General features: G+C 47.4%; 2 protein-coding genes across 2 annotated transcripts in view; one reads left to right on the top strand and one right to left on the bottom strand.

Moving 5' to 3' along the window:
• The first annotated feature begins 467 nt into the window (after positions 1-467).
• On the top strand, positions 468-12525 carry Mthfd2 (methylenetetrahydrofolate dehydrogenase (NADP+ dependent) 2, methenyltetrahydrofolate cyclohydrolase). Its single transcript, XM_036181529.1, has 8 exons — positions 468-624; positions 5245-5429; positions 6780-6902; positions 7541-7693; positions 8470-8577; positions 9495-9587; positions 10030-10155; positions 11405-12525. Exons 1-8 carry the CDS (start codon positions 524-526, stop codon positions 11566-11568), a joined length of 1053 nt encoding a protein of 350 aa, XP_036037422.1. The 5' UTR covers positions 468-523; the 3' UTR covers positions 11569-12525.
• A 1636-nt stretch (positions 12526-14161) lies between these two features.
• Positions 14162-26595, bottom strand: part of Slc4a5 (solute carrier family 4 member 5) — a 51120-nt gene continuing 38686 nt past the window's right edge. Inside the window, exons 18-23 of the mRNA XM_036181915.1 lie at positions 22562-22630; positions 21814-21987; positions 21119-21274; positions 18800-18884; positions 17743-17810; positions 14162-14757 (exon numbers count right to left, since the gene is read on the bottom strand). Coding sequence (XP_036037808.1) covers positions 17776-17810; positions 18800-18884; positions 21119-21274; positions 21814-21987; positions 22562-22630 — 519 coding nt within the window. The 3' untranslated portion in view covers positions 14162-14757; positions 17743-17775. The remainder of the gene's footprint in view (positions 14758-17742; positions 17811-18799; positions 18885-21118; positions 21275-21813; positions 21988-22561; positions 22631-26595) is intronic.

Here is a 26595-nt window from a genome sequence, read left to right as displayed (position 1 = left end):
TGCAAAGGCTACAATCACGCTTAACCGCTGAGCCATCTCTCCAGCCCCTGTGACAAAGGTGCACGTAAGTATTTTTCTCCTTATTCGGTCTTCACCCAGTTGTTCTGACATCCTTTGATGACTCCGGATCAATTTTCAGCATGATTTTGACGAATGGTGATTTCTTCTTTTTAAAAAAAAAATATTATTTTAGTGCCTTTCAGATCCTCAGCACACAGTAGGTGGTTCGGACTTTTTTTCGATAAATGGATGAATGAATGAATGAACCCCAGACTCAGTTGGCCTCAGATGGGGAGGTGGGTTGCGGGGGAAGCGACTCCGCTGCCTCTGTTAGGGGCTTGACTCCTTCAGCCAATCAGGACTTGCTCCCGGGCCGGCTTACGTAGACTGGAGACCACCTATTGGCTTCGCCTCCGGCTCAGGAACCAATGGGCGCGCTGGAAGGCGGGGCTTCCGTGGGCCAGGGGTATAGCTTCGTGGCCCGCGCGCGCGCTTCTCTCCGGCGCGGGCACCGGCGCGGGCCATGGCTTCATCCTCTCTGTTATCCTCGTTGGCTGTGCGGTTGCTGCGCTCCGCGCACGGCTGCCACCCGCGCCTGCAGCCCTTCCACCTGGCGTCAGTGCGGTGAGTGTGTCGGGGAGCGGGATCGCGGTGTGCGGCGTGGATGGATGTCCTCCCTCCCTGAGCATCTTTCCGGCGCGCGACCGGCCGCCGACGGAGGGGTGTGGTGGGGCGACGTGGCACCGGGGCACACACACGTGGAGATGCGGACGCTTACCCAGGGCACACTGTTCTGCCGCCGCAGGGAAGGGTGCGGAGAGGTCCGCCTTTCCCGGACCCTAGCGGCAGCCGGGGTTGCTGCAGTCTGATGAAATCCGCGAGCCGGCTTGCTCCAGGGGTACCGACTTCCCTCCTCCCAAGTGGGTGTGGTTCGCAAGATGCCCCTGCCCGGCAGTGGTGCCCGCGGTCCACTCCGAAGCCTGACCTGGGATGATACATTTCCCAGAAGTTGCTGGAGGCTGCTGGGAGCTACGGTGTTGGAGCTTCCGTTCAGCACGTGCACCGTCCGAGTGGTCACACCATTCTGAGAGTGTTTAATACCACGTAAACCGTGTGCTTGAAATTTACCAGAGCAGGGCGCGTTGAGATTGCTTCTGAGGCAGGAGGATCAAGTTCAAAGCCAGCTTGGATAATATAATGAGATGGAGACCAGCCTGGGCTGTAGTGTAAGACACCTCCCTCCCCAATCTCAAAATTACAATAGTATTTTTTTTTTTTTGAAAAGTCACATGGTAAATTTCGAGTGTATGTTTTACCGTAATTTTTAAAAGTTGAAAAAAAAAATGAAGCAGCCCCCCCCCTCCTCCAAAAAAAGTAAGTTAATTGAAGAAAAAAAATCTGCTGGGGAAGACAGGAAAAATACTGTTTGCATTCCCTTCGGGATAATTGACTTGTTGGATCGTTCTGGACCTCAGACTCCCACTTCTGAGCCTAGGTAGGAGGGTCCAGGAGTTGTGAATTCTTTCCCCACATCTGTGCACTTTGCAGTACTTCTTTGTTTGTTTGTTTGTTTGTTGTTGATTTTCGAAACAGGGTTTCTCTTTAGCTTTGGCGGCTGTCCTGGATCTCGAGCTGTAGACCAGGCTGGCCTCGAACTCACAGAGATCCAGCTGCCTCTGCCTCCCGAGCGCTGGGATTCCAGGCGTGCAGTACTTAAGAGCGTTTCATTCATTGCCTGAATCCTGTGTCTTGTAAATGCTGATTGTTTTCCCCCACCCCACACTCCAATACAAAATAGAGTTTGAGACTGAAAATTTAGAGCCAATAAAAACTACGCCTTTCACAATGGGACTCTTCTTCCGGGTGAAGGGAAAACAGGTGAGACTTTCATCCAGTGGTAGACATTTCCGGGTCCCTGCATGTTGGCACACAGGATGCTGAGGTTTTGGAGCACTTGGAGGGGCGTTATTCAGGGTTTTCCAATATCTGATCCTGACCTGCCTCTTTGAGCTCTATCTTTCATTTTTCTGTTCTTTCATTCTCCGAAGTTCTGGTCTCGAGTGGCTGTGGACCACATGTTCAGAGACCTGGCTAACTGAAAAGATCCTGTAATTCATTACCCAAAGAACCAGGCCAGTTTGCTTGTGCTCCGGGTTTACTCTTGCCTGCAATTCTGAGAAGTGTGGGCTCCTTATCTCTGAAGGCGATCTGTGTTAACTGCCCTGAACATTAGATGATTGTAGTGTCCACCTTGCTCTCCCAGGGTTTCAGGAACTTAAACTCCATGGTTGAAGGGAGAGTGCTGTAGCCTAGGACACCATGGGCGGAGGAGTAAGTGAACTCGGTGGCAGGTGTTTACACTTGAATCTTGTTTCTTACTATCATCCGTTTTCTCTATAAAACTGTATAAAACAAGGTTTTCATAATAGACACAGTAGGCAAGACTAATTTATGCAAAGGTGCTGGCAAAATACCTAGTTCAATATTGGTTTCATCCCTACCCCCTTCTCATTACTGGCCCATTAATTAAGTAGCAGAACTTTTTTCAAAATAAGTTGATTGGGAGTTATAAGCTTCCCTGATACTAATTGACTGGAAAAATCACTAACTGTTGGTTTAAGAGGAAGGTCAATATTACTGGCTTGGATATTTGTTTTGACCTGTATTAGACCTCTTCTTTCTAGTCTGTTTTGTCATTTTAATAGGAAGAATTCTAAACATGGCGGCGGCGGTGGCGCGCATGCCTTTAATCCCAGCACTGCAGAGCAAGATCCAGGACAGGCACGAAAACTACACAGAGAAACCCTGTCTCGAAAAAAACAAAAAACAACAACAAAAAACAAACAAAATTCTAAACCTATCTGTTGAGAGCATTTAATATCTAAATTAAATGTACAAACAGACTTTATTCTTATTTTTTTAATTTTGGGTCTGAGCTCAGTCTCCTGTCTCCCCTTAAGCAGTGATTTAATTTGGCCCTTGGCAAAGAGATGGAGGGAACGTGTCAGCACTGCAGGAAGCAGCAGAGGGTTAAATTAAAATGCAGTTGGATTATGAAAAGTGTTCATTGCATTGTGGCCTGGCTTTGTGTAGTTTTGTCTTTTTTTTTTTTTTTTTTTTTTTTTAAAGTAAATTGGCATAACATCCAGAACCTCTCTCTGCAACAGAAATTAGGACTTGAAACACTGGCCTTTCCAGAACCCTGCGTCCTTAACTTCAGCCCATCATTTTTGGTCCAAGTGGGCGTCTACTGTTTCCTCTGCGTTTACTGCTTTCCAAAGAAACTTTCTATGGAGTACAAGCTAACTCCTCAGTGTACACATGTGTATATTTGTGTGTACAATTCTGTATTAGCGTGTATACGTCTTCTTTCTCCTACCCTTGCAGGGTCTCCTGTACTCAGGCTGGCCTTGGACTAGTTATGTCATGCCGGGGATAACCTTGGTATGTCAGCTGTGCAAGCACAATGGGGTGGATCGGAGACCACTTGGAGGAGGGCTCTACTCCAGTCTCAGTTACTTCCTGTTACTGTGCTATTACCCTAACAAAAGCAATAGTTCAAGGTTAAGGTCCATTGAGGCAGGAGGTCCAGGCAGCAGGAGATTTAGGCAGCTGGTGACATCCCATCCAGAGTGAGGAAATGGAGGGATGATACTTGCTATTCGGCTCCTTTTCTCCATTTTTCTTTCTTTTTTTTTTTTCTTTTTCTTTTTTGTTTCTCGAGACAAGGTTTCTCTGTATAGCCCTGGCTGTCCTCTGTAGACCAGGCTGGACTCCACCTCAGAGATCCACCTGCCTCTGCCTCCCAAATGCTGGCATTAAAGGCGTGCATCACCACCCACTGTCAGGCTTCTTTTTTTTCTATCCCAGTCAAGGAATGGTGCCACTCAGTGGATGGGCTTTCCCATCTCAAGTAAAGATGTCAAGATGATGATGCCTCACTGGCATGGCCAAGGGCCCATTTTCCAGGTGATTCTAGATTCTTCAAAGTTGACAGCACTAACCCTCACACCTTCTTATCAGGACAGTCCCCGAAAGAGACTGGGCAGTGGCAGGTATTTTGAGATTTGTCCTGCCTGGTGTGGTGTGTATTGATCTACTAACCATATGATATAGTTTGTATACAACCAAGTCCTCTGCATCATTTATTCTAAATGTACATGGACCTTTATGTCTTGTTATTTCATCAACAATATGTTATATAACAACTGTCCACGTAGAATTGCATTGTGTTAGGTTTATAAACAGTCTATTGGTAATTTAAGGGATGGGGGTGTGCGCAGAAATTATGCAAATACTGCACTATTTTCCGTAAGGGACTTGACCACCTGTGGTTAAAGAAGTATCTTGGAAGCAATGCTTGAGGGGGACAGTTGTATTTGACAGTGCTGTCAAAATTAAAGCCCAATTCAGTGTGGCTGGAGAATGGCTCGTGGTTAAGAGCTCTTGTTCTTGCGGAGGACCCAGGTTCTATTCCCAATGCCCACATGGCAGCTCACAACTGTCTGTTGTTCTCCAGTTCCCAAGAATCTGACCCTCTCTTCTGACCTCTTCAGGCACTGCAAGCGCATGATACACATCCCTACGCTCAGGCAAAAGACCCATGCATATAAAATAAAAACAAATACATCTTTTTGATAAAGAAAAGAAAATCTGGGGGCTGCAGAGATGGCTCAACGGTTAAGAGCACTGGTTGTTCTTCCAGAGGTCCTGAGTTCAATTCTCAGCAACCACATGGTGGCTCACAACCATCTGTAATGAGATCTGGCGCCCTCTTCTGGCATGTGGGCAGAACACTGTATACACAATAAATAAGTAAATCTTTAAAAAAAAAAAAAAAAGAAAAGAAAAGAAAAGAAAATCTGGGAAACATGACCAGATAGAAATACCACTAGCATAACACGAATTTCAAATGGAATATCAATATTTAGGGAAACTGGTTAGCCTCAGAGCCGTGAGGGGTTGGCCATGGAAGCATCCACCGAGATGGCAAAAACTTTGGGTGGTGATGAGGAGGTGGCACTGAGAGACCCTGGTCCAATTCTTACCTGGGTCAGTGCCAGATGTCAGAAACTTAAACTTCTGAGCTTCCGTACAACTGTTTGAGTCACTACGACCATCCTTCGGATCTCACATTTAAACCTAAGCCTTTTGGTCTCAAATGCTGATTTTTTTTTCTAGTTGGAGCACTCCTAGTTGGCAAAGACCCAAGCTACATTTTTGTAACTTTGTCACTTTCTGCAGAAACGAAGCTGTTGTCATTTCTGGAAGGAAACTGGCTCAGCAGATCAAGCAAGAAGTGCGGCAGGAGGTGGAAGAGTGGGTGGCCTCAGGCAACAAGCGGCCACACCTCAGTGTCATTTTGGTCGGTGACAATCCTGCCAGTCACTCCTATGTTCTCAACAAAACCAGGGCAGCGGCTGAAGTGGGTAAGTGTCGTGTCAGAGTCCTGCTGTTGTTCTCTAAGTCTGTCTGGAGGTCCGACCACACTGGGGCATGCTTCCTGTCTCTGAGCAGAGCCCTGAGTGATGGTCCACACCGTAATCCCAGCCCTTTGGGAGAGTGAGTCAGGAATTCAAGGTCAGCCTTGGCTACATAGCTGGTTTGGGATCATCCTGGACTACATGAAACCCTGTCTCCCAAACTACAATGCAAAACAAAACAAACAAACAAACAAACAAAAAAAAACACTTAAGACTAGTGTGATCTAAAACTAAATCAAAGAATTGGCCCTACGAGAGGGCTTCCAGTGAAGGGTGAGTGGTCACGCTGTGGCTTCTGGGCTGTAATCTCAATTCCGTCCTTGGCCTTAACAGTTTGCTGGTGACCTTGAACACATTCTACACTTGCCTCCCCTGAGCAATGTCATGGGTCGGTGACATGACCCATGGTTTGGTCCTTCCGCCCAGCTACATTAAGAAGGGAAGGCTCCAGGTGCTCAGACCACCGACTGTCACATGAGCAGACGGGAACATCTGAGCCAGCTGTCATACAGTAATTTGCAGTGCCTGAAGGACAGACACATCTCCCATCCTCCACGACCTGAGCCACTTTAGCTCCAGGCTTATAAAACCAATCAGTGAAGAACTCGAAAACCACTTCCTTAGACGTCAGCCGTTTCCTTCAGACCTGTAACTGTTTAACCATACCACAGAGGCCTCTTCATCCCGTTGCACACTCTTTCCCATAATGCTTACACACCCAAGACAGAGATACTCTCTTTAAATATTCCTGACATTTTTATGACACGTGTTTGTTTTTTATTTAGTGTGTGTATGTTACCTTATATTTTGAGTTAGGGTCTCTCACTGAACCCAGAGACTGTCTGGCCCACAGACTCTGAAAATCCCCCCGGTCTCATTGCCTAAGCACTGGGGTTACAGATATGTGCAAGTGTACCTGGCTGTTACATGGGTACTTGGGGTCAAACTTGGGTCCTCTCAGGAAGCATGCTGACTCATTTCTCCCTCTCTCCAGCTGGCATTGTATCTGAGTCTCGGGCTCCTTCCTTGTCTCAAAATGAGGTTATTGCAATAAGCACAGAGTAAGGGACAGTGAGCACTGAGCTAGTGTTTAGGAGTGAACGATCTGTGTGAAGCTGGAAGAGTCCTTGTGGACCGTTCACTCTTTAGCTCCATGATGGTCACACGTCATAGACGCTCATTAAGTACTTTGGTGTTCTTTTTTCTTTTTTCCCAGAGAAGAACTTAGTCTTTATTCCTACAGTTTGGAGCTGTGCACTTCGATGTTTTTTTAAGCCTTGACCTTTCTTACAATAGGAATCAACAGCGAGACAATTGTGAAGCCAGCCTCAGTTTCAGAGGAAGAGCTGTTAAATTCAATCAGGAAATTAAACAATGATGAGAACGTGGACGGCCTCCTGGTTCAACTGCCACTCCCAGGTGAGCTCTGATCTTCGAAAGAGAGCAGGGATTTGAGCTTGAGACATAGCTCGGTGGTTGAGACCACTAGCTGTTCTTCCAGAGGCCTCGGCTTCAATTCCCAGCACCCACGTGGTGGCTCACAATAGCCCGTAACTCCAGTTCCAGGGGATGTGATGCTCTCTTCTGGCCTCCATGGGCACCAGGCACAGACCCGGTATATATACATTCATGCAGACAAAATGCCCATACACATGAAAAAATAAAGTAATTTTTAAAAATAAAAAAGGTTAATGAATGAGTTCTGGGCAGTAGAGGTGCCCTGGTGCTGTTTGAAGTGCTTTCAAGAGTACTCCCTATCTCTCTGTGTAGCCCAGGCTGGCCTCAGGCTTTCCAAGTCTGGGGTAACGGAGGTGAGTCATGCCTCCCAGCCTGACAGGGATCTTTATATAAAGGACAGTGGGAGGAAGTGGTGGGGAGAAGTATATTGGCTGTGGTATTTGACTCATGGCTTTGCTTCGTGTGTGCTCGTTCTGTGTGTCATGATGTCAAGTCAGAAGGGAGTGGATTCACATAACCATCCTGAAACCCTGGAGCAGGTCAGCCTTTACCTCACACCAGGGATGGACTTTGGGCTACAGCCCTGATTTCTTTTGTAGAGCACATTGATGAGAGGAAGATCTGCAATGCCGTTTCTCCTGACAAGGACGTTGACGGCTTTCACGTCATTAACGTGGGGCGGATGTGCTTGGACCAGTATTCCATGCTACCAGCAACCCCATGGGGCGTGTGGGAGATAATTAAGCGAACTGGTAGGTGTGTGTTTAAATTGCATTTCTGCTTTAGTGTTATGAAAGTGGGCTAGGTTGGGCATCCCCGGTCTGAAAATCTGAAACCCTTTTGGCACGCTTAGTTTTGCATTGGTAAAATAGAGTAAGAGCTGTGCAGATATTCCCACATCTGAATAACTCCAACATTGAAACATTCCCAGCCCCACATAATTCAGGTAAGCGATATTCAACCTGTATGTAGAACTGGTAGAAAGCCCCCAGAGCAGCAAAGAGTGGGACCCCAGCCCACAGCCCAGGTTCCCAGCCTGCAGGGCTTACCTCCTAGCTGTGGCCTATGATGACTCTCTCTAGTCTACAGGCCTTGGGGGAGGAGATGTAAGGTTTAACAGCGGTGACGGCAAGAATCCACAAGACGTGTTGCACCTTACACTGTTTTCCTGTGTTTTCTGCACCCTCCCTGTGAGGCAGCCACGGCCCTGACTGGCTGATAGTGATTGGATTCCTGACCTGGGTCATCTGCCTTCCTCTGCCACACATTCTGAGACAAACCAGGACTCCTTTTAATGCAGATCTATATGTGTGAATGAGTCACTGGTTATGGAACCAGCTCCTGACAAATTGAAGTTCTGGGTAAAGCATGGTTGTAGGCAATGAGACATTTTCAGATGCGGCTTTCACTGTATTTATTCAAAGTTGGTATCTCTGTGCCGTGTCATTTGATGCATATATACACATGTACGCATGTGTGCAATATGGTGTGGGTGTGTGTATTTATATATTATTATTTATTTTTGCAGGCATCCCAACCTTAGGGAAGAACGTGGTTGTAGCTGGCAGGTCAAAGAACGTTGGGATGCCGATTGCAATGTTATTGCACACTGATGGAGCACATGAACGGCCCGGAGGTGAGGCCCTTGCCTTTCCTGTGGTGTGAGAACCTGCAGAATTGAGCCTGCGACCACTGTCGACACTCGGAAAATAACCATGGTGTGGAAGGCCACACCGAGTGCTACCGGGGTCTTAGGACTTGCTGATTTGAGTGTGAATGAAGCATGGCTGTTGGCAGTTAGGACTTGTAGGCTCTGGCTCGGGCAGCACTAAGAAGCTTTCTTACCCAGAACTGGTCTCCTGCTCTGTGTCCTCTGGGAGGCAAAGCCACTGTAGGCCCCTGCAGAAGAGTGATGTGACGTGACTGCAGTGTGCCATGTCATGTTCTGTGAGGTCATCTAAGACAAAGCCGACTAAGTCAAGAACTGCATGAAATGACTGTAACATGAACTTTTGTGACCAAAGCAGAACTGTATCTCCAGATACCTTTTGTTATTGTCGAAGCGCAAACTGACCTTGAGTAATTCTGGTGATGTTTGCTTAGAAAATGTAAAACTCTTCAAAGTCTACAAAATCAGACATGGAATATGTATGATTCCAAAGGGTTGTTCTGAGAACAGTGCCTGAGGCTACACCAAGTGTTATTTAAATTTTTATTTCATTTATTATTATTATTATTATTATTATTATTATGTGTGTGTGTGTGTGTGTGTGTGTGTGTGTGTGTGTGTGTGTGTTCGTTCGTTCTCTTCTGCCTTGAGTTCTGGGGGTTGGACTCGGGCTGTCAGGAATGCTTGGCAAGCATGTTTACCCACTGACCCATCTCTCTGGCCTAAGGATTGGTTTTAAAATAAATGACAATTAGCCATCTAGAAATAGTGCCCCATCCGTCACTTTCTGGAGGTGTTGAGCTCCTGAAGTGCTGTGAGTAGCTGAAACCCACCTCCATCTCAGCCTGGATCTGGAGCTAAGGGCTTCTGTTTTCGCCCCTCAGGTGATGCCACAGTTACAATATCTCACCGATACACTCCCAAAGAGCAGCTGAAGAAGCACACGATCCTTGCGGACATTGTGATATCTGCCGCCGGTAAGAGCTCTAAAGAAGTGTGTGTGTAGGCTGAGCATTCACCTGCCCAACTGCTATCCCAACTGCTATCCCACCAGCACTGGTTCTGTGAGCTGCCTGCAGAGATGGGGCTGGAGTTGCAATTGGAACACGTGTACCTGTCACTCCATTGTAGACTGGAGGAGGGTACTCCCAACCCTCACTGTTTCCACATGAAGTTTAAATGGTTCCTTAGTTAATGGTGCTTATAACACAAGCTAGTAAGTTCTTCCAGGTACCTGCCTATGATGTCTTCTGACTATAATGTCCTTTCGGGCCTCCATGGGCCCTGTAGGGACATGGTGCATATGAAGACAGATATTCAGGCAAAAATATTTCTAGACATAAAATCAGTAAATCTAAAATAAACGAAAAATTTAAAATGAAGTATGCTGCCTTACTGACTGTTGTTCTCTGTTGCCAGGCATTCCAAATCTGATCACAGCCGACATGATCAAGGAAGGGGCAGCAGTCATCGATGTGGGCATAAACAGAGTTCAAGACCCTGTCACCGGAAAGCCCAAGTTGGTTGGAGATGTAGATTTTGAAGGTATTTAGTGTAATTTTTTGGAAACATAAATCTGTAGATATTACCTTTTATAAACATTTAGGACAGATCATTTTCTTTTCACTTAGTTTATGGTTTATTTGTTTTGTTTTGAGACAAGGTCTCAGCAGTTAGCTTTGGCTGGCTAGGGATCCACTATGTAGACCAGGCTGGCCTTGAACTCACAGAGATCATGTCTCTTGCCTCCTGAGTGCTGGGATTAAAGGTGTGTGCCATCAATCTGGCTTTTTTCTTACAACTTTTAAGCTTGTATTGTTTTGGTAATAGTGTTTTAAAACACTTTTTTAAAAAAGTGTGTGTGTGTGTGTGTGTGTGTGTGTGTGTGTGTGTGTACATGCACATTGCTTGTGTTCATGTTTGCATATGTGTGGGTGCATGTCTGTGGAGACCCAAGGTTGTCCCTGGGAGTCTTCCAGGATTGCTCTCTACCTTCTTTTAAAAGACGCCACCATACCTGGCTATACGTGCAATTTTTTAAAAAATGGTGTGTATGTGTGTTGTGTATGTATGTGTATATTGTGTGGGTGTGACTATTTGTGTTATGTATCTGTTGTGTGTATGTTATGTGTGTATGTGGTATGTGTCTGTGTATAGTAAATGTGTGTGTGTGATGTGTGTCACTGTGTGTGTGTCCTTGGGTGTCTGCAGTTGTTCATGACTGGGAGTGTTTACCTAGAACTTGATAGTGTATCCAGACTGGCTGACTAGCAAGCCCCAGGGGTCCACTTACCTGCCTCCCAGCACTGGGGTGCAGGCATATGCCACCACATCTGGCTGTTTTTCTTGGGTTCTGAGGCTTGAACTCAGGTCCTCGTTTGTACAGCCAGTGCCATATAACCGAGCTGTTCCCCTGCCCTGTAGATGCTGTTTTTCTTTTAAAAAAAACAAAGGTTTATTTTGTATGTCTGAGTGGTTTGCTTGTTTGTATATGTATGTATACCATGTGTGTGCCTGGTGCCTGGAGGTCAGAAGAGGTTGTCGGATCCCTTGGAACTGGAGTTATGGATGCTGGTGCTGGGAACCCAACCCACTTCCTCTGCAATTGCAGCCAGTGCTCGGGACCTCTGCACCATCTCTCCAACCCCACAGATGCTGTCTTTCTTACTCACTCTGAAGCTAATGAAGGCTCTTACATTTTTTATTCTTCCTTTGAATACTTTTTTCATAATATGGTACGTACGTGTGGTCTTGGACACATTTGAAGCAGCCTGCCTGCCTTGTTTCCATGCAGGAGTCAAGAAGAAAGCTGGTTACATCACTCCCGTCCCCGGGGGTGTTGGTCCCATGACGGTGGCCATGCTAATGAAGAACACCATAATTGCGGCCAAGAAAGTGCTGAGGCCTGAAGAGCTGGAGGTGCTGAAGCCCGAGCAGCGTGGAGTTGCCACCAACTAGAAGTGCTCCATGCCAGTCTGAGAGGCAGCGTGGGCCAAGAGGAATGCAGTATTTTTAATTTATTCTGTTGAAATGGTTTAAAATGATGTTTGTATTTATTGAAAGCTTAAACGGGTGGATGTGTGTGTGTGCATGGCTCTGCAGAACCTCACCAGGGTGCCCATCCGAGGCCTGCCGTCGGCCTGGTGATGCATGGTGATACACATCCTCACACTGAGAGTGGATGCTGAACGTCATCGGAAAAACCTGCCTTTTCAGACGCTCATTTCCCAAGTGCTATTTCAATACGGGTTGATGACTCATCTGAGGTTCCAAGCCTTCTGAGTTCAACTTTCAAACCAAAGGAAAACTATCTAGAGAAAAATAGGGGGAAGCAAGAAACGGCAGCAGAGTGGAGGACGGCTCTCCCTTACTTCCTGTGCACCCCGGTGCACCCCGCCCGGGTCGCGAGCAGGTTTCTCTGAGGAGAGCTCAGTTGGCTGGGTTGGTAGAGGAAAGCCCAGTGTGGCCAGCCGTCCCCCTGTGGCCGAGTCACTAGGGAAACTTTAGGATTTCCTCACTGCCGTTTCCCTTCTGTGAGCTTGCCCTACTTCAGTCTTCTAGAACCACAGAGATCATTTTATAAATGATGTATGTAGTTGTCATGTTTGGCTTTTGTGGCACATTTAAAAACTTCAGACTGTTAGAGATTGTGTGTCTGTTTTCTTTGGCATAAGCTTTGAGGCCTACTATTTGAAAAACAAAACTTGGGTGTGTTCATCATGAGGGCAGACTGTGTGAAACTCAACCTGCCACCAAAGAACTGACGGCAGCTGCCTGCATGTCTTTCATGTACCCTGTTGGCTTTCCTGAAAGGTATCGAGGAGCTTGAGTTAATATAAGATTTAATCAGATTTTCTTATTGAAGGGTTTTGTTGCTGTTGTTGGTTTTGTTTTGTTTTTAAATAAAACACATCTGTCTGGTGTGAAATGAGTTTCCGAAATGCTGTCGTCTTCCGTCTTCGGCAGATCCAACCCATTTTATTTCCTACCCATAGCTGTTCCTAGATCACACCCACTCTGTAACGAGTTGTGGAGAAACCAGCCTAACCCTTCTGTATCCCAACACTCAGGTCCAAGCCAAGAGTTTATTACATGTAAGTGATTCTGGGTCTCTTCTAAGCCATTCCCTCCATTTATGTATCACTCATTCCAAAGGACTTGCTTGCTTGCAAAATTCTCAACGCATGTACCCACGTGTGCAATAGATAGCGGGAAGGAGCAAGCTGAACTTCCATCCCTGTGTGTTCTCCTGGGTGTTCGGATTTAGGCTGAAAGACTCAATTCCTGCTCTAGGCAGCCCCAGGCAGGGTGAGAAGGGTGAGCCATGTAGTGCTGACCTGTTTTCCCTTGCTCTTCTGCCGGCAGCTCTACTCTTTACACTTGCGGGTTTGTTTTAATGTATATGACTATTTGCCTGCGTGTATGTATGTGTGCCATGTGCATGCAGTACTTGTGAAGGCCAGAAGAGGCCCTTGCCTGGAACTGGAGTTCACGTTGTTGTGAGCCATCCTGAGGATGCTAGGGTGCAAACCCAGGTCCTCGGCAAAAGCATCAAGTGCCCTTAACTACTGAGCCATCTCTCCAGCTCCCTGGAGAGATGTTATAAGTCAGGTGTGGTACATGCTACAGAACATAGCTGTTGATGTCCTTCAGTTATTAAACATGGCATAAGATAAGTAAGACATGCCAGGCAGTGGTGGCACACACCTTTAATCCCAGCCCTAGGGAGGCAGAGCCAGGCAGATCTCTGAGTTTGAGGCCAGCCTAGTCTACAGAGCCAGGACAGGCACCAAAACTACACAGAGAAACCCTGTGTCAGAAAAGAAAAAAAAAAAAAAGATAAGCAAGACACGATTAAGTTTTATTGAAGTGCTGTTTACATTAGAAATGGGAAAAAAATATTCCTAAGTGAATGAAGACTACATCAACATGTTAAAGGCTACTGAGGTTAAAATATTCATTTATATACAAAATACAAGTGATATTTAAGGTAAAAATTACATGATCAATTTACACCAACCTTTTAAAAGCTGGCTGGTTTCCCAGCTTGTGTGATTAATGGAGCACACTACCTGAGTCTGTAACAACGCTACAGTTTAATCTGGATAGGGTGCTAGTACAGAGCAGTGAAGCTGTGAAACTTGTATGTTGGCTCTCCCAGCATTGGTACAGAGGAAGATAAACAATTTTCTCTTGGAAAGGGTTTGGAAGAGCTGAGCAGTCTTACCCCATTTGGGATGGTGTTTTTTCCAACCACTTGTATATAAAGTAGTAGTTTTATTACAAACATTAGCTGCTTAACAGGCAATGTTTGTGAGCTTAGCAATTTGGGGCTTAGCTATTGCAAAAAATGTGGAGGGTGTGGGGAAATCTACTCAATCTACTTGTTAGCAGACTCCAGGTTATGAAGCCAGTGGCAAGCTGAAAGGGTCATTTGGTTGACCTAATGTGGCTTGAGTTCAGTTAATGAGCACTATTTTGTCTTCAACAATGCACTCAGAGCCAGTTGAGGCACACCCCTTTAATCCACCCCAGAGACAGGTGGAGCTCTGAGGCCAGCCTGGTCTGCAGAGGGAGTTCCAGGACAGCTGAGGGTTCACAGTGAGCACCTATGTCAAACAAACAATCCGCCCATGCACGGGTTCTTCCTTTAATAACTTTGGAACTGGCCTTGCAGTGTGTGGAAGGCCCAGCCACACTTCTAGGGCCAGGCCCACTGTGCTTGTAACCTTGGAAAACATTTTTGTTCGTTTCAGAAGAAAGGTTCTATCTATGCTGGTGACCATATGGTTCTGTTTGGGGTGTTTTAGTAACTGCAAAGGGATGAGGAGAGCTTTGTGCCTGTTGGGTGTCACGGAAAGGCCTCCAGCTGTCTAGCTGGTCAGTGGTTAAGGAAACAAGTGAAGGGCTCGCTTGACACACTCTAGATGAAGCCGGGGCCAGCCTTCACCCTGTCCTCAGCCGGGAAGAGCAGTGCTGTGCTAGAGGGTGGTCTCCCCGCTCACCTCTCTCCCACAGTCCTCATTGTCTGTGAAGTCAAGGTCAGACTCCATCTCTATCTTCACCTGCGGCACCATGAAGACCGGACTCCGAGAGTAGTTGAAAGCAGGTGAAGCCGGACAAGAGATTTTGAAGTGCAAGGTGATGCTGAGTAAGACAAGTCGGGAAGAAAGAATGAGTCTCGGGTTCGTCCAGCACCAGCCACAGAACAGGGATCTGATGGGAAAGTGCTGTCTTTGCTTACCAACTTAAAAGATTTTTTTTTTATGTGTGTGGGTATTTTCTGCATGTATGTCTGTGCACCACACACACATGCAAGCTTTTTTTTTTTTTTTAAGAAAAAAAATTATAAGCCAGGTAGCACTCTTAGAGGCACAGACAGTTCAATCCGAGTTCAAGACCAATCTGAGCTACTTAAGTGAGACCCTGTCCCAGGCAGATGATTTATTACATTTACTTACTTGTGGGTGTTTGGGGGCGGAGTACGAGAGCATATGTTGGAGGACAGTTCGGGAGCTGGTTTTCTCCTGCCACCATGTAGGTCTCAGGGATTAAACTCAGATCACGGTTTGTTTGGTTTAGTTTAGTTTTTCAAGACAGGGTTTCTCTGTGTAGCCCTGGCTGTCCTGGAACTCACTCTGTAGAACAGGCTGGCCTTGAACTCACAGAGATCCTCTTGCCTCTGCCTCCCAAGTGCTGGGATTAAAGACGTCTGCCACCAACACCTGGCTCAGATTGTGTTCTATTTTGTTTTATTTTATTTTATTTCCAGAAGGGTAATACTGTGTAGACCAGGCTGACCTTGAATTCGAAGGAATACACCCACCTCTGCCTCCAAAATGCTGGGATTAAAGGTCTGGGTCACTGTTTCTTTGAACCCAGGTCACCAGGTTTGGTGGCAAGTGCCTTTACCTAGTGAGGCACTTTGCTAGCCTTTTTTATTTTTTGATACAGGGTCTCATGTAGCCTCAAACTTGCCTTGTAGCTAAGAATGCCCTTAAATTCCTGATTCTCCTGCCTCTGCTTCTCACAGAGGCGTGAACTTAGTGCATCCAAAGTGTCCTCTATCTGCTGGTCTTTGGCCATCGTCATTGAACTGGCCCCAGCCTGTTTTAATCAAATGGCTGCCCGAGCCAGCTTTCTGAGTCATAAATCTGACTGTTCTGTTCTTATCCTTTCAAGGACAGCATCCAGACTCCAGAGCATGGCATACAGAGCCCGCTTGGTTTGAAGTATTCACTTTTCCAGTTGGATGGCCTATCAGTCAGTGTGTGCTTTCAAATGTTGCCTTAGGCCTGTTCCCATGGCCCAGACGCCTTTCCTCCTCTGCTCTGGCCCAGTCTGTGCAACAGGCAGGTCTTTCTGTCCTCGATAAGGCTACTGTGATCAGTAGCCTTTATGTGTTCCTATGGTACTGTGCTTTTGTCTGTCTACAAGTCCCTCTACAACTCCAAGTATGGCACCTCGTGCCTGGCAGGTTTTTAAAAATTTATTATTTTATGTATAGAAGTGGTTGCCTACCTGTATGTCTCTATACCACATGTGTGCCTGGTGCTTGAGAGTCCAGAATGGGGGCTCAGATCCCCCAGAACTAGATTTATTGATGGTTCCAAGCTGCCTTGTGGATGCCAGACACCAAACCTGGGTCCTCTAGAAAAGCTGCCATCTCACCAGCCGCCATATCTCTAGCCTCCCATATCTCTGACTCCCATCCATCCAGCCCCCCCACCTCTCAGTCCCCAATCCCTCCAGCTTTGAGGCTTCATCTATGTCCAGCCAAGTCCTGTCACTGAGCTCTTTTCTCTCTGGAGAGAACTCCTCTTTCCATCTGTTTTCACAGATTTGGGGAAACACCAGGGCATATGGCAAGTGCCATCTCTAGCTAACCAAAACCTCTGAACTTATTAACTGGTTCTGTGGCTCTGTGTAATTTTTCAGGTTGTTTTTTTTTTAATAAAAAGTCCCTGTCTTGGTCTAGGCTCTTGCCTGCAGATGGAGCAGAGATCTGATTTAGTGTAAGGTTTTTTTTTTTTTTTTTTTTTTTTTTTAATTTAGAGATGTATTTTAATTTAAAGATTATTTAATTTAAAGATAGCTCCGTGGTTAAAGAATGCTTTCTCTTGCCGGGGAGTGCTCTTGCTTCCATGTTGGTGGCTCCTAACCACCTGTAACTCCAGTTCTGGAGGATCTGATGTCCTCTCTGGCCTCTGCAGGCCACCCTGACACTGTGACACCCAAGCAGCTTGAGTCATATCCAGGACCTGCTATATGCAAGCCTCTCCATGCATGGCACCTCATCAAGATCACCAAGGAATCAAATTGGGATGAGGGCTCTTGCTTGGCACCTTCCCTGAGAAAAAACTTTTTTTTTTTTTTCTGAGACAGGGTCTCATATAACCCAGGCTGGCCTTAACTTGCTCCACAGCAACCGGTGGCCTTGAACTTGATCCTCCTGGCTCTGCTTCCTCCGAGCTGGATTATAGGAATGTACCACCATTCTTGGTTTCACGAAGTTCTGGGGATTGAGCCAGGGCTTCTTTCATGCCAGGCCAGCATAGCCACTGCGCTACTTCCCTAGTCCCTTGTCTCTGCCTCTACTTTCTAGTTCTTTTTCCTTTTTCTGACCTGCGATGACTAGCCCACTGTATGACTCCTTCGAGTGCCTTGTGTTTGGATCCTTTGTGTTTACCCACCCAAGCTTTCAGTGATATTAAGCCATGCTCTCACTGTTATCTACGGCACTCTTTTTGCTGTGTTTGCTTCCAGTACTCTATGCAAAGTTTTGCACTAAGTGCCTTTTCTAAAGCTGAATTCCTTTGTGCATTGTGATCATGTTGACGACAATGAGAACACACATTCATTACTTGATCTCCATAAGCAGATTGCTCCCTACCTGTCTCCCAGTGCTGAGCCAGCAAAGCTGGCCTAGTACCTCAGGCCTTCAGCCATTGCTTAGTCTCCGATCTACCTCTCATGAGGCCCCACCCCTAGCCGAGAAGCTACTGGCAGCTTAGGGCTGCTAGGGGAGGGAGTCATTTCTTTGTGAGTGTACCCACTGGGAAGCTGTTCATGGCCCGGGCAATAACCCCACACCCATGCACATGAAGAAGAAAAGTACCCGATGGCCTTTACCTTCGATCCAGTTCTGAGCCACTGAAGGAGGAGTCAGAATGAGTAACTCCAACTGGAAGATCTTTTTCCTGGAGGGAGATGGAAATGGCGGCTGTGAACAGGTCCAGCAGGGTTCAGGGGAAGAGTCTAGCTCTCAGTACTTCCTCACTGTCTCTGTGCTCTGCTCTTCAGCCCTACAGCCAATGCTGCGCACGAGGAAAACGGGGGAGGGGGGCTCCCAGAGATGGGGGGCTTCAGGCTCAACCCTTCATACAGGGGCTCTTAGCTCGTTAGCAAGGAGTGGGGCCTGGGAGGGCAAGGACCAGAGAGGATGACAGGAAGTGGGTTAGGCGAAGAAGGAACCTGAAGTGACCTTGAGCTTTGGTGGAGTCCTCGAGGGCCCCCGAGGGTGCCGGCAGGATGTGCTGGCCACCCAGACCTGAACTGTCTTTGAGGAGAGTGACAAGTCCTGTGAGCAGAGCCCCAGGATCTGGACTCCATGGGATCTTTCAGAAGACTCCAAGGACTGGTTGGACTGTCTGTCTCTAGGGAAGGATTAGAGGCTGTGAAGAATCTAGAAGTTCTTCATGAGCAAAAGCTGATCCTTCCCAAGCAACTTCCCCATCAGCAGTAGCCGGTTCTCCTGGCTCTCACAGGCTCACAGCCGAATCTCAGGGCTGGAGTCGCCCAGCTGGCTCTCTAACGGGGAACGCTTAGCTCTGACTGAAGCTCTCAGTCATCACAATTCCAGGAGAATGTGGGAGGCTCAGGGGCCACATTTGGACCAACGTGTTCTAAAATAATGAAGGGAAAGACCAGCGGAGCCACGGGGTCCAAAGGAAAGTTAGGAACGGGGTCTTGCCTACAGTGATGATTGGAGGATGCTCTTTTGTGGGGGTGGGGTGTTCCATAGGTGTGGTGCTCTATGCTCTTGGCCAGTCACTTTTATTTCCCTAGCACAGGAATCCTCAGCATCTAAAACAATTAGACCACCGAGCTCCAAGGTCAAGTCCCTTGGGGGCATAGGTGGAAGATTGGCAGTGAGAAGGAAGGGAGAGAGAGCAGGTGCTTTACTTACTGGCAATGCAGTGGGTACCGTTTTGGGGATCAGATGGGGCACTTTCCATAGGGATCTTTATGACTGAGGGAGGAAGGAACTGGGGCTGGAGAAAAACAGTGGGAAAGCAGGTAAACACCAACACAACCACTGGAGCAAGCAGGTAAACACCAACACAATCACGGAGGCAAGCAGGTAAACACCAACACAACCACTGAGGCAAGCAGGTAAACACCAACACAACCACTGGGGAAAGCAGGTAAACACCAACACAACCACTGAGGCAAGCAGGTAAACACCAACACAACCACTGGGGCAAACAGGTAAACACCAACACAACCACTGGGGAAAGCAGGTAAACACCAACATAACCACTGGGGCAAGCAGGTAAACACCAACACAAACCACTGGGGCTTCCTCATTGAGACAGGGGATGCACACGTGCACAGTGTAAGCCACCACTCTCTTCCCACTCAGACCAAGCAATGAGGGCTGCAGCAAACACTCAGGCCCACAGAGGCACCTTGGTGCAGTACCCCACTGTTGTAGCGACCCAGGAGTCAGGAAGGAATTCAGGCAGGAATTTCACTCCCAACAGTTTAATCTACCGAATAAGCAGTCACTGTGAATGACTCACACTATAGTGGCTTTGTCATAAGGGCACTTTTTAAAAATGAGTTTCTGGGACTCAAATCTTGTTCTTCCACTGCATAGATGTGTCATAAAATGCAGAAGTGTTTTCTCTCAGACCTGGAGTAATTCCTGGCACATGAGAGTATCTCAGATGTTTACTGAAGAGATCAAAGAAAGAGAAAGCATTTGTCTTTAAAAGACACTTGGTGGAGGGCAGGGCTGGAGAGATGGTCCAGCAGTTAAGAGCCCCGGCTGCACTTAGAGAAGACTGAAGGTTGGTTCCCAGCACCCACACTGGGCAGCTCACCATCACCTGTAATTCCAGCTCCAGGGACCTAATGCTCTCTGCTGGCCTCCACAGGCACTCACATGCACATAGCCACGTACCTACACACTGACACATACATACATAATTTTAAAAATGATCAATCTTAAAATCAAATAAGACGATTGGACTCTGCCTTTCCTTCCCTGCATCCTTCCTTCCTCCACAGACTGGCCTCAAATGCACTATGTGCCTGGGGATGCTCTTGAATTTCTGATCCTCCTGCATGTGCCTCCTAAGTGTTGGGATGACAGGTACACATGCCCATGCCTGGTTTATAAGGCACTAGAAATTGAACCCAGGGCTTCATGCACACCAGGCAAGTGCCCTACCAACTGAGCCTATCTCAGCCCAGAACATTTCTCCTTTGTTTTTAGAAATTTATCTCTGCAAGTTTGTTTGTTTGTTTGTTTTTGCCAAAAAAAAAAAAAAAAAGCACATGAAATAGATTTGAGGGCTCTCTCCTCCTGAAGAAGACAGCAGTTAAGGATGAGGAAGCCACACAGTTAGAGGATGGTTAAGCATTGCTCACCAGTTGGTAAGGATCTGCCTGTGAACAATTTTCATTTGTAAAGGGCGAGACCCCTGGAACAGGCAGAAGCCTGTGGGAACTGGCATGGTGTCAGGAGAGGGCATGACTAAAGTAGAGATGGTTTTCTTATTTCTCCTAGACAGTTGGCTACATATCCATCTTGGGAGGCCTTGTTCCCTTTGGGAAACAGTTGTCATGATTTGTAATGAGTGCTTGAATCAGAAAGTCTTTCTGCCTAATGTTTTGAGATTTCCTATACAGTCTGGATTAACTCCTTGCCTCTTGAGTCTCCGTGGGTTTTAGGGCTGAGATACAAAAGGAACATGGGTAAGGACAGGGAAGGTGGGGCAACCAGGTGGTCACTCTACCTTCTGTGAAGACACATGCCTCTCTCACTCCATCCCCAACGCCCCGTGGGAGGCCCAGGCCAACAGGGCCACCTACCTGGAGTCTAGGTTCGTTGTGAGTTCCCACTGGACTCCCCCACTCCCCCTCCCCCGCCCCACCCTAGGCCTACTCCTTTCTCTGGAGATCCTCCTTACAGCTGCCTTCCATGTTGGAGCCGTTCTGCCCCGGGCACTGGCCTTGCTGTTGGAAATGGTCCTGAGAACCCACAGTAACGGGAGGGCGGGTGTGGCCATCACCTGTTCCTGGGCAGGGAAGCCCACTAGCTCCGACCACCCTGAGGATATTCCCAGGAACACATGGAGTCAGCACCCAAGACCAACACAAATGACCTCCCTCCTGTGCCAGGTACTGTTGCAAGCCACCCAAAAAGCCACCCTGGCAGAAGTGGAGAGAGAGAGTCTCCCAGTCTCTGCCCTCTGCCCAGGCCACTCACTGTCCCCACCTCCTCATCAGGGTTTTCACAGACCCCTTTCCTTCTCTTCTTCTTCTTGTCTGTCTCCTGTTTCTCCTTCTCTGGGAGGATGTTGTCAATCCAGGCCAGGTCGTGCTGGGAGAAAATCAAGTCCAGGAGCCTTCGAACAATGATAAGGCCCAGGATCTGGGGCGGGAAGATGGGCAGAAAGGCTGAAGTTATGTGGGAGCTCAGAGGAAACTGTAAGCTTGTGTTTTCCCTCAGTTGGCTGAGTTCAGGGACCTTTTGTGGCCAGTGTCTTTGCAGCCATTCCAATGTCCCCAAGACTAACTAGCCAGCAAGCCCCAGAGACCGAAGCATCCCTAGTGCTGGGATTACAGCCAGTACCACCCTGCCCAGCGTACGTTCTTAAATTCTTGACTCTGGTCTCTGCCCGTCATGACCCATTCTTTTCCAAGTGATGAAAGGTTGACTATTATACTACTATTTCCAACCAGCTTGAAGTTCGTCATGGGGAGCTTGGCTCTCTGCTTTGAACTACTTCTCCAATCCGGTCCCCACCCCTCTTGCCCACCAGGGGAGATTGGGTGACTTCCGCCCTGGACTCAGCATATGGGTTGTCCCTGCAGGGTCCTGTTACTCTGGCACTTTTCTCTGTTCACTGGCACTACACCCTCCTGGTGGCACTGCCCCACCCAGTCTGTTAAGGAGCGCACCCTCCTCACCATGACTGGGAAGATGATGGCGGCCATGGTTGACTTGAGGATCCAGAGTAGTGCCAGGCAGAGGATCTGCACCAGGGTGAATAGGTGGATCCGGCGAAGGGGCACATGGCGTAGGAAGGCATGGTCCGGCTGGTGCTTGGCTGGCATGAGGAAAAGCTTACAGCGTTCCCAGAACTGGTAAGAATATAGTATAGGTTTCAAGCAGGAGGTCAGGCTGCAGGGCCAAAGGCTACAGACAAGGGGAAATGATGACCTGGTAGGGCCTCCGAGAGGGGACTCCCAATCATGACAGGCTATTGGGATCCAGGCATGTATAGCATAGGGGAGGGGCCCTGAGCACTAGATAAAGGAAATAGCCTGGATAGTGACTAAAGGAAATTGAACATGGTCCACATTTAAGGAAAAAGCAGCTAACTTAACTGCGGCACAGACTGCCCAGGGACCCTGGCCTCATAGTGAGTCAGAACAAAGCAAAATCTTTTCTTTTGTAGAGTGACTTTAGATTCATCAGAGTTAGCATGACCTGCCTCAGTTTCTCCACCTGTAAAATGTAGATCCAAGGGCCTAATCACACAGGTTCTATGATACCTGTAAAGTACCCAGTGTGGTCATTTTGTTGGCACGGTCGATGGAAGTGCATCATTACCACTATCCTCTCATAGAGCCGGGACAGTAAGCGTTTAGACTTACTAACTAGACATGCATTCTGACTCTAGGTCCCATTGGCCCGGGGAGGACACCACCTTACCTGGATGCCATTGAGGGAGGCCACACCCATGTAGAGGAAGACGCCATAGAGCACTGGCATGGGGATGTACTGAAAGGAGAACAGAGGTTTGGGCTGGGGAGGGTCCTTGGCTATTTGATGATGGACAGTGGTGTTAGCCAACCACAGAGGATGCTGGAGAGCTGGACTTTGGAGGAGCTGAGGGTCCTAAGAGCAGATCTGAAGCCAGAGGATGTGAGGGGGGCCATCAGTGTGGAACAACACTCCTCCTGCTTGGGTGGCCAAGCCAGCATGCAGCTGCCTTCCAGGTCTGGCTGCTCTCCCAGCCACTCAGAACCTATATGATGTGAGTTACTCCTTCCAACAAGAGGGAGCTACCCAGACGGAGCACTACTCAATCTTCCCAGATCCTTCCCACTTCTGCCTCAGCTGACAGCCACTGAAGGGGCGGGGAACCTTGGAAAGCTGAGGAAGAGCCTGCCTTGCTCTTGGGTGGTCCTGGGAGAACACTTTGGAAAGCACAGAGTTTGATACCAATATGGGTTGCCTAACTTATAGGTGCCATTTCATAATGTTGAGACAGTGGCTGAAGGGAGGGCTTGCAGTTAAGAGCACCAGCACCCACTTCAGGTGGCTCACAGCCACATGTTACTCCAGCTCCAGGGGATCCCATGCCCTCTTCCGGCCTCTGCAGGCACCTGCATTCATGTGCACATATCCACACACACAGATACATATACACATAATTTTAAAAAGTAAAATAAATCTTAAAAAGGAAAAGAGTGTCAAGACATCCAAGCAAGCAAGTGATCTCTTTTGAGTTAGACTGTTCAATATATAAGCACTAAGAAAGATTTGGATCTAGATGTTGTAAACTTCAATCCCAAGGCATTTGAGCTGAAAGTTAAAAAGGGATTTAGATGGCCCTTGCGTCTTCCTGCTAACACATGGCTTGTGGAAAATGTCCTAATTATAAAACAACATAAAAAGTCAATACGTTAACACTGTGCAAACCGCATTCAAAGTATGGCAGCAATTAAAAGAAAGGCTTCAATAAGAAGTAAAAAGCCAGTATTGTGGCTCATCTGTGTGGGGTTTTTTGTTGTTGTTTGTTTTGTTGGGAGGGTGTTGTTTGTTTTAGTTTTTCGAGACAGGGTTCTCTGTGTAACAGTTTTGGCTGTCCTGGATCTCACATTGTAGCCCAGTCTGGCCTTGAACTCACAGAGATCTGCCTGCCTCTGTCTCCCGAGTGCTGGGATTAAAGGTTTGCGCCACCACCGCCCAGCGTGGTTCGTTCTTTGTAATCCCAACACTTGAGAGGCTGGGACGGCAGGACTGTGGAAAGTTTGAGACCAGCCTGGTTCACATCTCAAGTTCCAGGCACAGGATTTCATAGGAAGACATTAATTATCATTAACAATAAAAGAACAAGGGTCGTGTGCTGGAGAGGTGGTTCAGTGATTAGAACGCTTGCTGCTCCTCCAGAGGACCTGAGCTCTGCTCTCAGCACTCACACTATGGGTGGCTCATAACCTCCTGTAACTCCAGCTCCAGGGCAATCCAATACCCTCCTCTGGCTTCTGACAGCACCCCAACAATGTGGTATACACTCACACAAATGTACACACATACACATAAATAAAAAGAAATCTTTAAAAAAAAACTAATCAAGCTGGGCAGTGGTGGCGCATGCACTCAGAAAGCAGAGCCTGGGGGATCTCTGTAAGTTCGAGGCCAGCCTGGTCTACAGAGTTCAGGACAGGCACCAAAACTACATGGAGAAACCCTGTCTTGAAAAACCAAAACAAAACAAAACAAAACAAAAACTAATCAAGATGAAGCAAACAGAGATTAGAGGCATGCTCCATTAGATATCAAACTGTGTCTGGTCTATGCAGTGTAGGGATGGAATGAGAATGGACCCCAAGGGATTGATATGCTCGGCAAGCATTCTACCAGTTGAGCGAAAGCCCTAGAATTTTGGAAACACAGCACCTGGAGCCCTGGGAAGTTCCTGAGCCACCCTCGGGGCACCACAGTCCTTGTTGCCTCCTCACAGTTGCAGGGCCATGTCACCAGCACCCCAGCCTCCACGTCTGCTTCTTGGGCAGAACTCTCTCCAGCCTGTTTTGTGGCTCTTGTGAGAGATGCAGTTGTCCGGTACTGGTGGGAAAGAACTTAATACTTTTGAAATCCTATCTTTAAGTTGTTGTGTGTGTGTGTGTGTGTGTGTGTGTGTGTGTGTGTGTGTGTGTGTGGTTTTTTGAGACAGGGTTTCTCTGAAGCTTTAGAGGCTGTCCTGGAACTCACTTTGTAGACCAGGCCAGCCTCGAACTCACAGAGATCCACCTGCCTCTGCCTCCCGAGTGCTGGGATTACAGGCGTGCGCCACCACTACCCGGCTTTAAAATATTTTTTTAATTTTAATTTTTATGTGTGTGTGAGTGTATGCCACGTGTGTGTGGGTACCCTCAGAGGCCAGAAAAGGGGAGTTGGATTCCCTAGAGTTGGGAGTTATAGGTGGTTATGAGCTGCCAGTTGTGGGTGCTGGGATCCAAACGGAAGAGCAGCAAGCTCTCTTAACTACTGAGCCACCTCTCCAGCTGCCAAAGCCTTTATTTATAGGAAGGTGTACACCTTGATATGCTCAAACCAGAAATCCTATGATTTACAGTCCTGATTCCCGATTGCAGATGGAACTCAGTTCCTCAGCCATGCTTGGTAAGTACTGTGTCACTGAGCGCCATTCCAACCCTCAGTTCAATTCTTTTCTTTATGCTGCTGTGAACCCGATGCCCTGCACTAAGAACACAATGTCACTGTGAAATCGAATGTCAAAATTATGAGCACAAAAGACTGGCCGTTATACACAGGATGTAATAAATGTGCCCATAAAAGTTGATCCCATTGTAAATGGGATGAAAGAACAGAGACCATGGTAGAATTTTCTAGCTGCTTTGTGGTCAGTTCAAACACACAGAAAAAGGCTGGTGTGGGACAGCTAGATTGCTGGGTGTGCCCCACAGCTGGACTGGAGTCTGGGACTGTCCCTGGGAGATGGGAGCTGCTGTCTGCAGTGTTGGGAGGAACCTTTAGTCACTAAATCACGCTCTTTTTAGACTAGTGGGTTGGTTTTTTTTTTTTTTTTTTTTTTTTTTTTTTTGATGTGGACACTTGTCAAACAGTATCAGGACAGACACTGATGGTTCTTTGGAGACCTTTCCAGATAAGTGAATATGCCCTGGACATTTAAAATACACTTTGGGGCCAGAGAAATGCCCAATAAATACAATCTCCTGTTGCTGAGCCTGACAATCCAAGTTCAACCCTCAGGACACATAAGGGGACAAGAGAAAACCACAAGTTGTGCTCTGACCTCCACACATATCACATGCATGTACACACATATGTGCACACACACAAAATGTAAAAATCTGGCATTCACGAGACCCTGAGTTCCATCCCTGGGACCATAAAAGTGGTTCTTGGTTTGCTTGTGATAGCATCAGGGCCTTGTGGGTGCTGGCTGAGCACCCACCCCTGCTGTTTCCCCATGGACTTGCAGGTGCTGGCTGAGCACCCACCCCTGCTGTTTCCCCAGGGCCTTGTGGGTGCTAGGCAGGCACTCTACCACTACTCTGCTCCCCAAGTCTTCACTGCACTATTTATTTTGTGACTAGGCTAGCACTGACCTCACTCTGTAGCACATGCTGGCCTTGAACTTGCAGGCTCTTAAAAGTGTGTTTTATTTTACTTGTATTCATTAAATCAAATTAAAAACAGTAATATACTCTTTTTTTGTTTTGTTTTGTTTTTTTTTCAAGACAGGGTTTCTCTGTGTAGCTTTGCCCCTTTCCTGGAACTCACTCTGTAGCCCAGGCTGGCCTCGAACTCACAGAGATCCGCCTGGCTCTGCCTCCCGAGTGCTGGGATTAAAGCTGTGTGCCCCACCGCTCAAAAGCAGCTGTTTTAGGAGGGTAAGAGGAGGGAGGAGGGAATGGCAACAGAAGGACTAAGTTTAATAAGGAAGGAAAGTCCTGGGCTACAGAGATGTC

Source organism: Onychomys torridus, chromosome 3 (genome assembly GCF_903995425.1).
Source record: "Onychomys torridus chromosome 3, mOncTor1.1, whole genome shotgun sequence".
Taxonomy (NCBI): Eukaryota; Metazoa; Chordata; class Mammalia; order Rodentia; family Cricetidae; genus Onychomys; species Onychomys torridus.
This window is presented reverse-complemented; position numbering and strand designations above follow the sequence as displayed.

Bases quoted from the DNA above. Each gene is read 5' to 3' on its own strand.
- Mthfd2 (XM_036181529.1), top strand. From the start codon at position 524: ATGGCTTCATCCTCTCTGTTATCCTCGTTGGCTGTGCGGTTGCTGCGC. The intron at 9,588-10,029 runs GTAAGAGCTCTA...CTCTGTTGCCAG, and splicing joins CATTGTGATATCTGCCGCCG to GCATTCCAAATCTGATCACA. The intron at 10,156-11,404 runs GTATTTAGTGTA...GTTTCCATGCAG, and splicing joins TGGAGATGTAGATTTTGAAG to GAGTCAAGAAGAAAGCTGGT.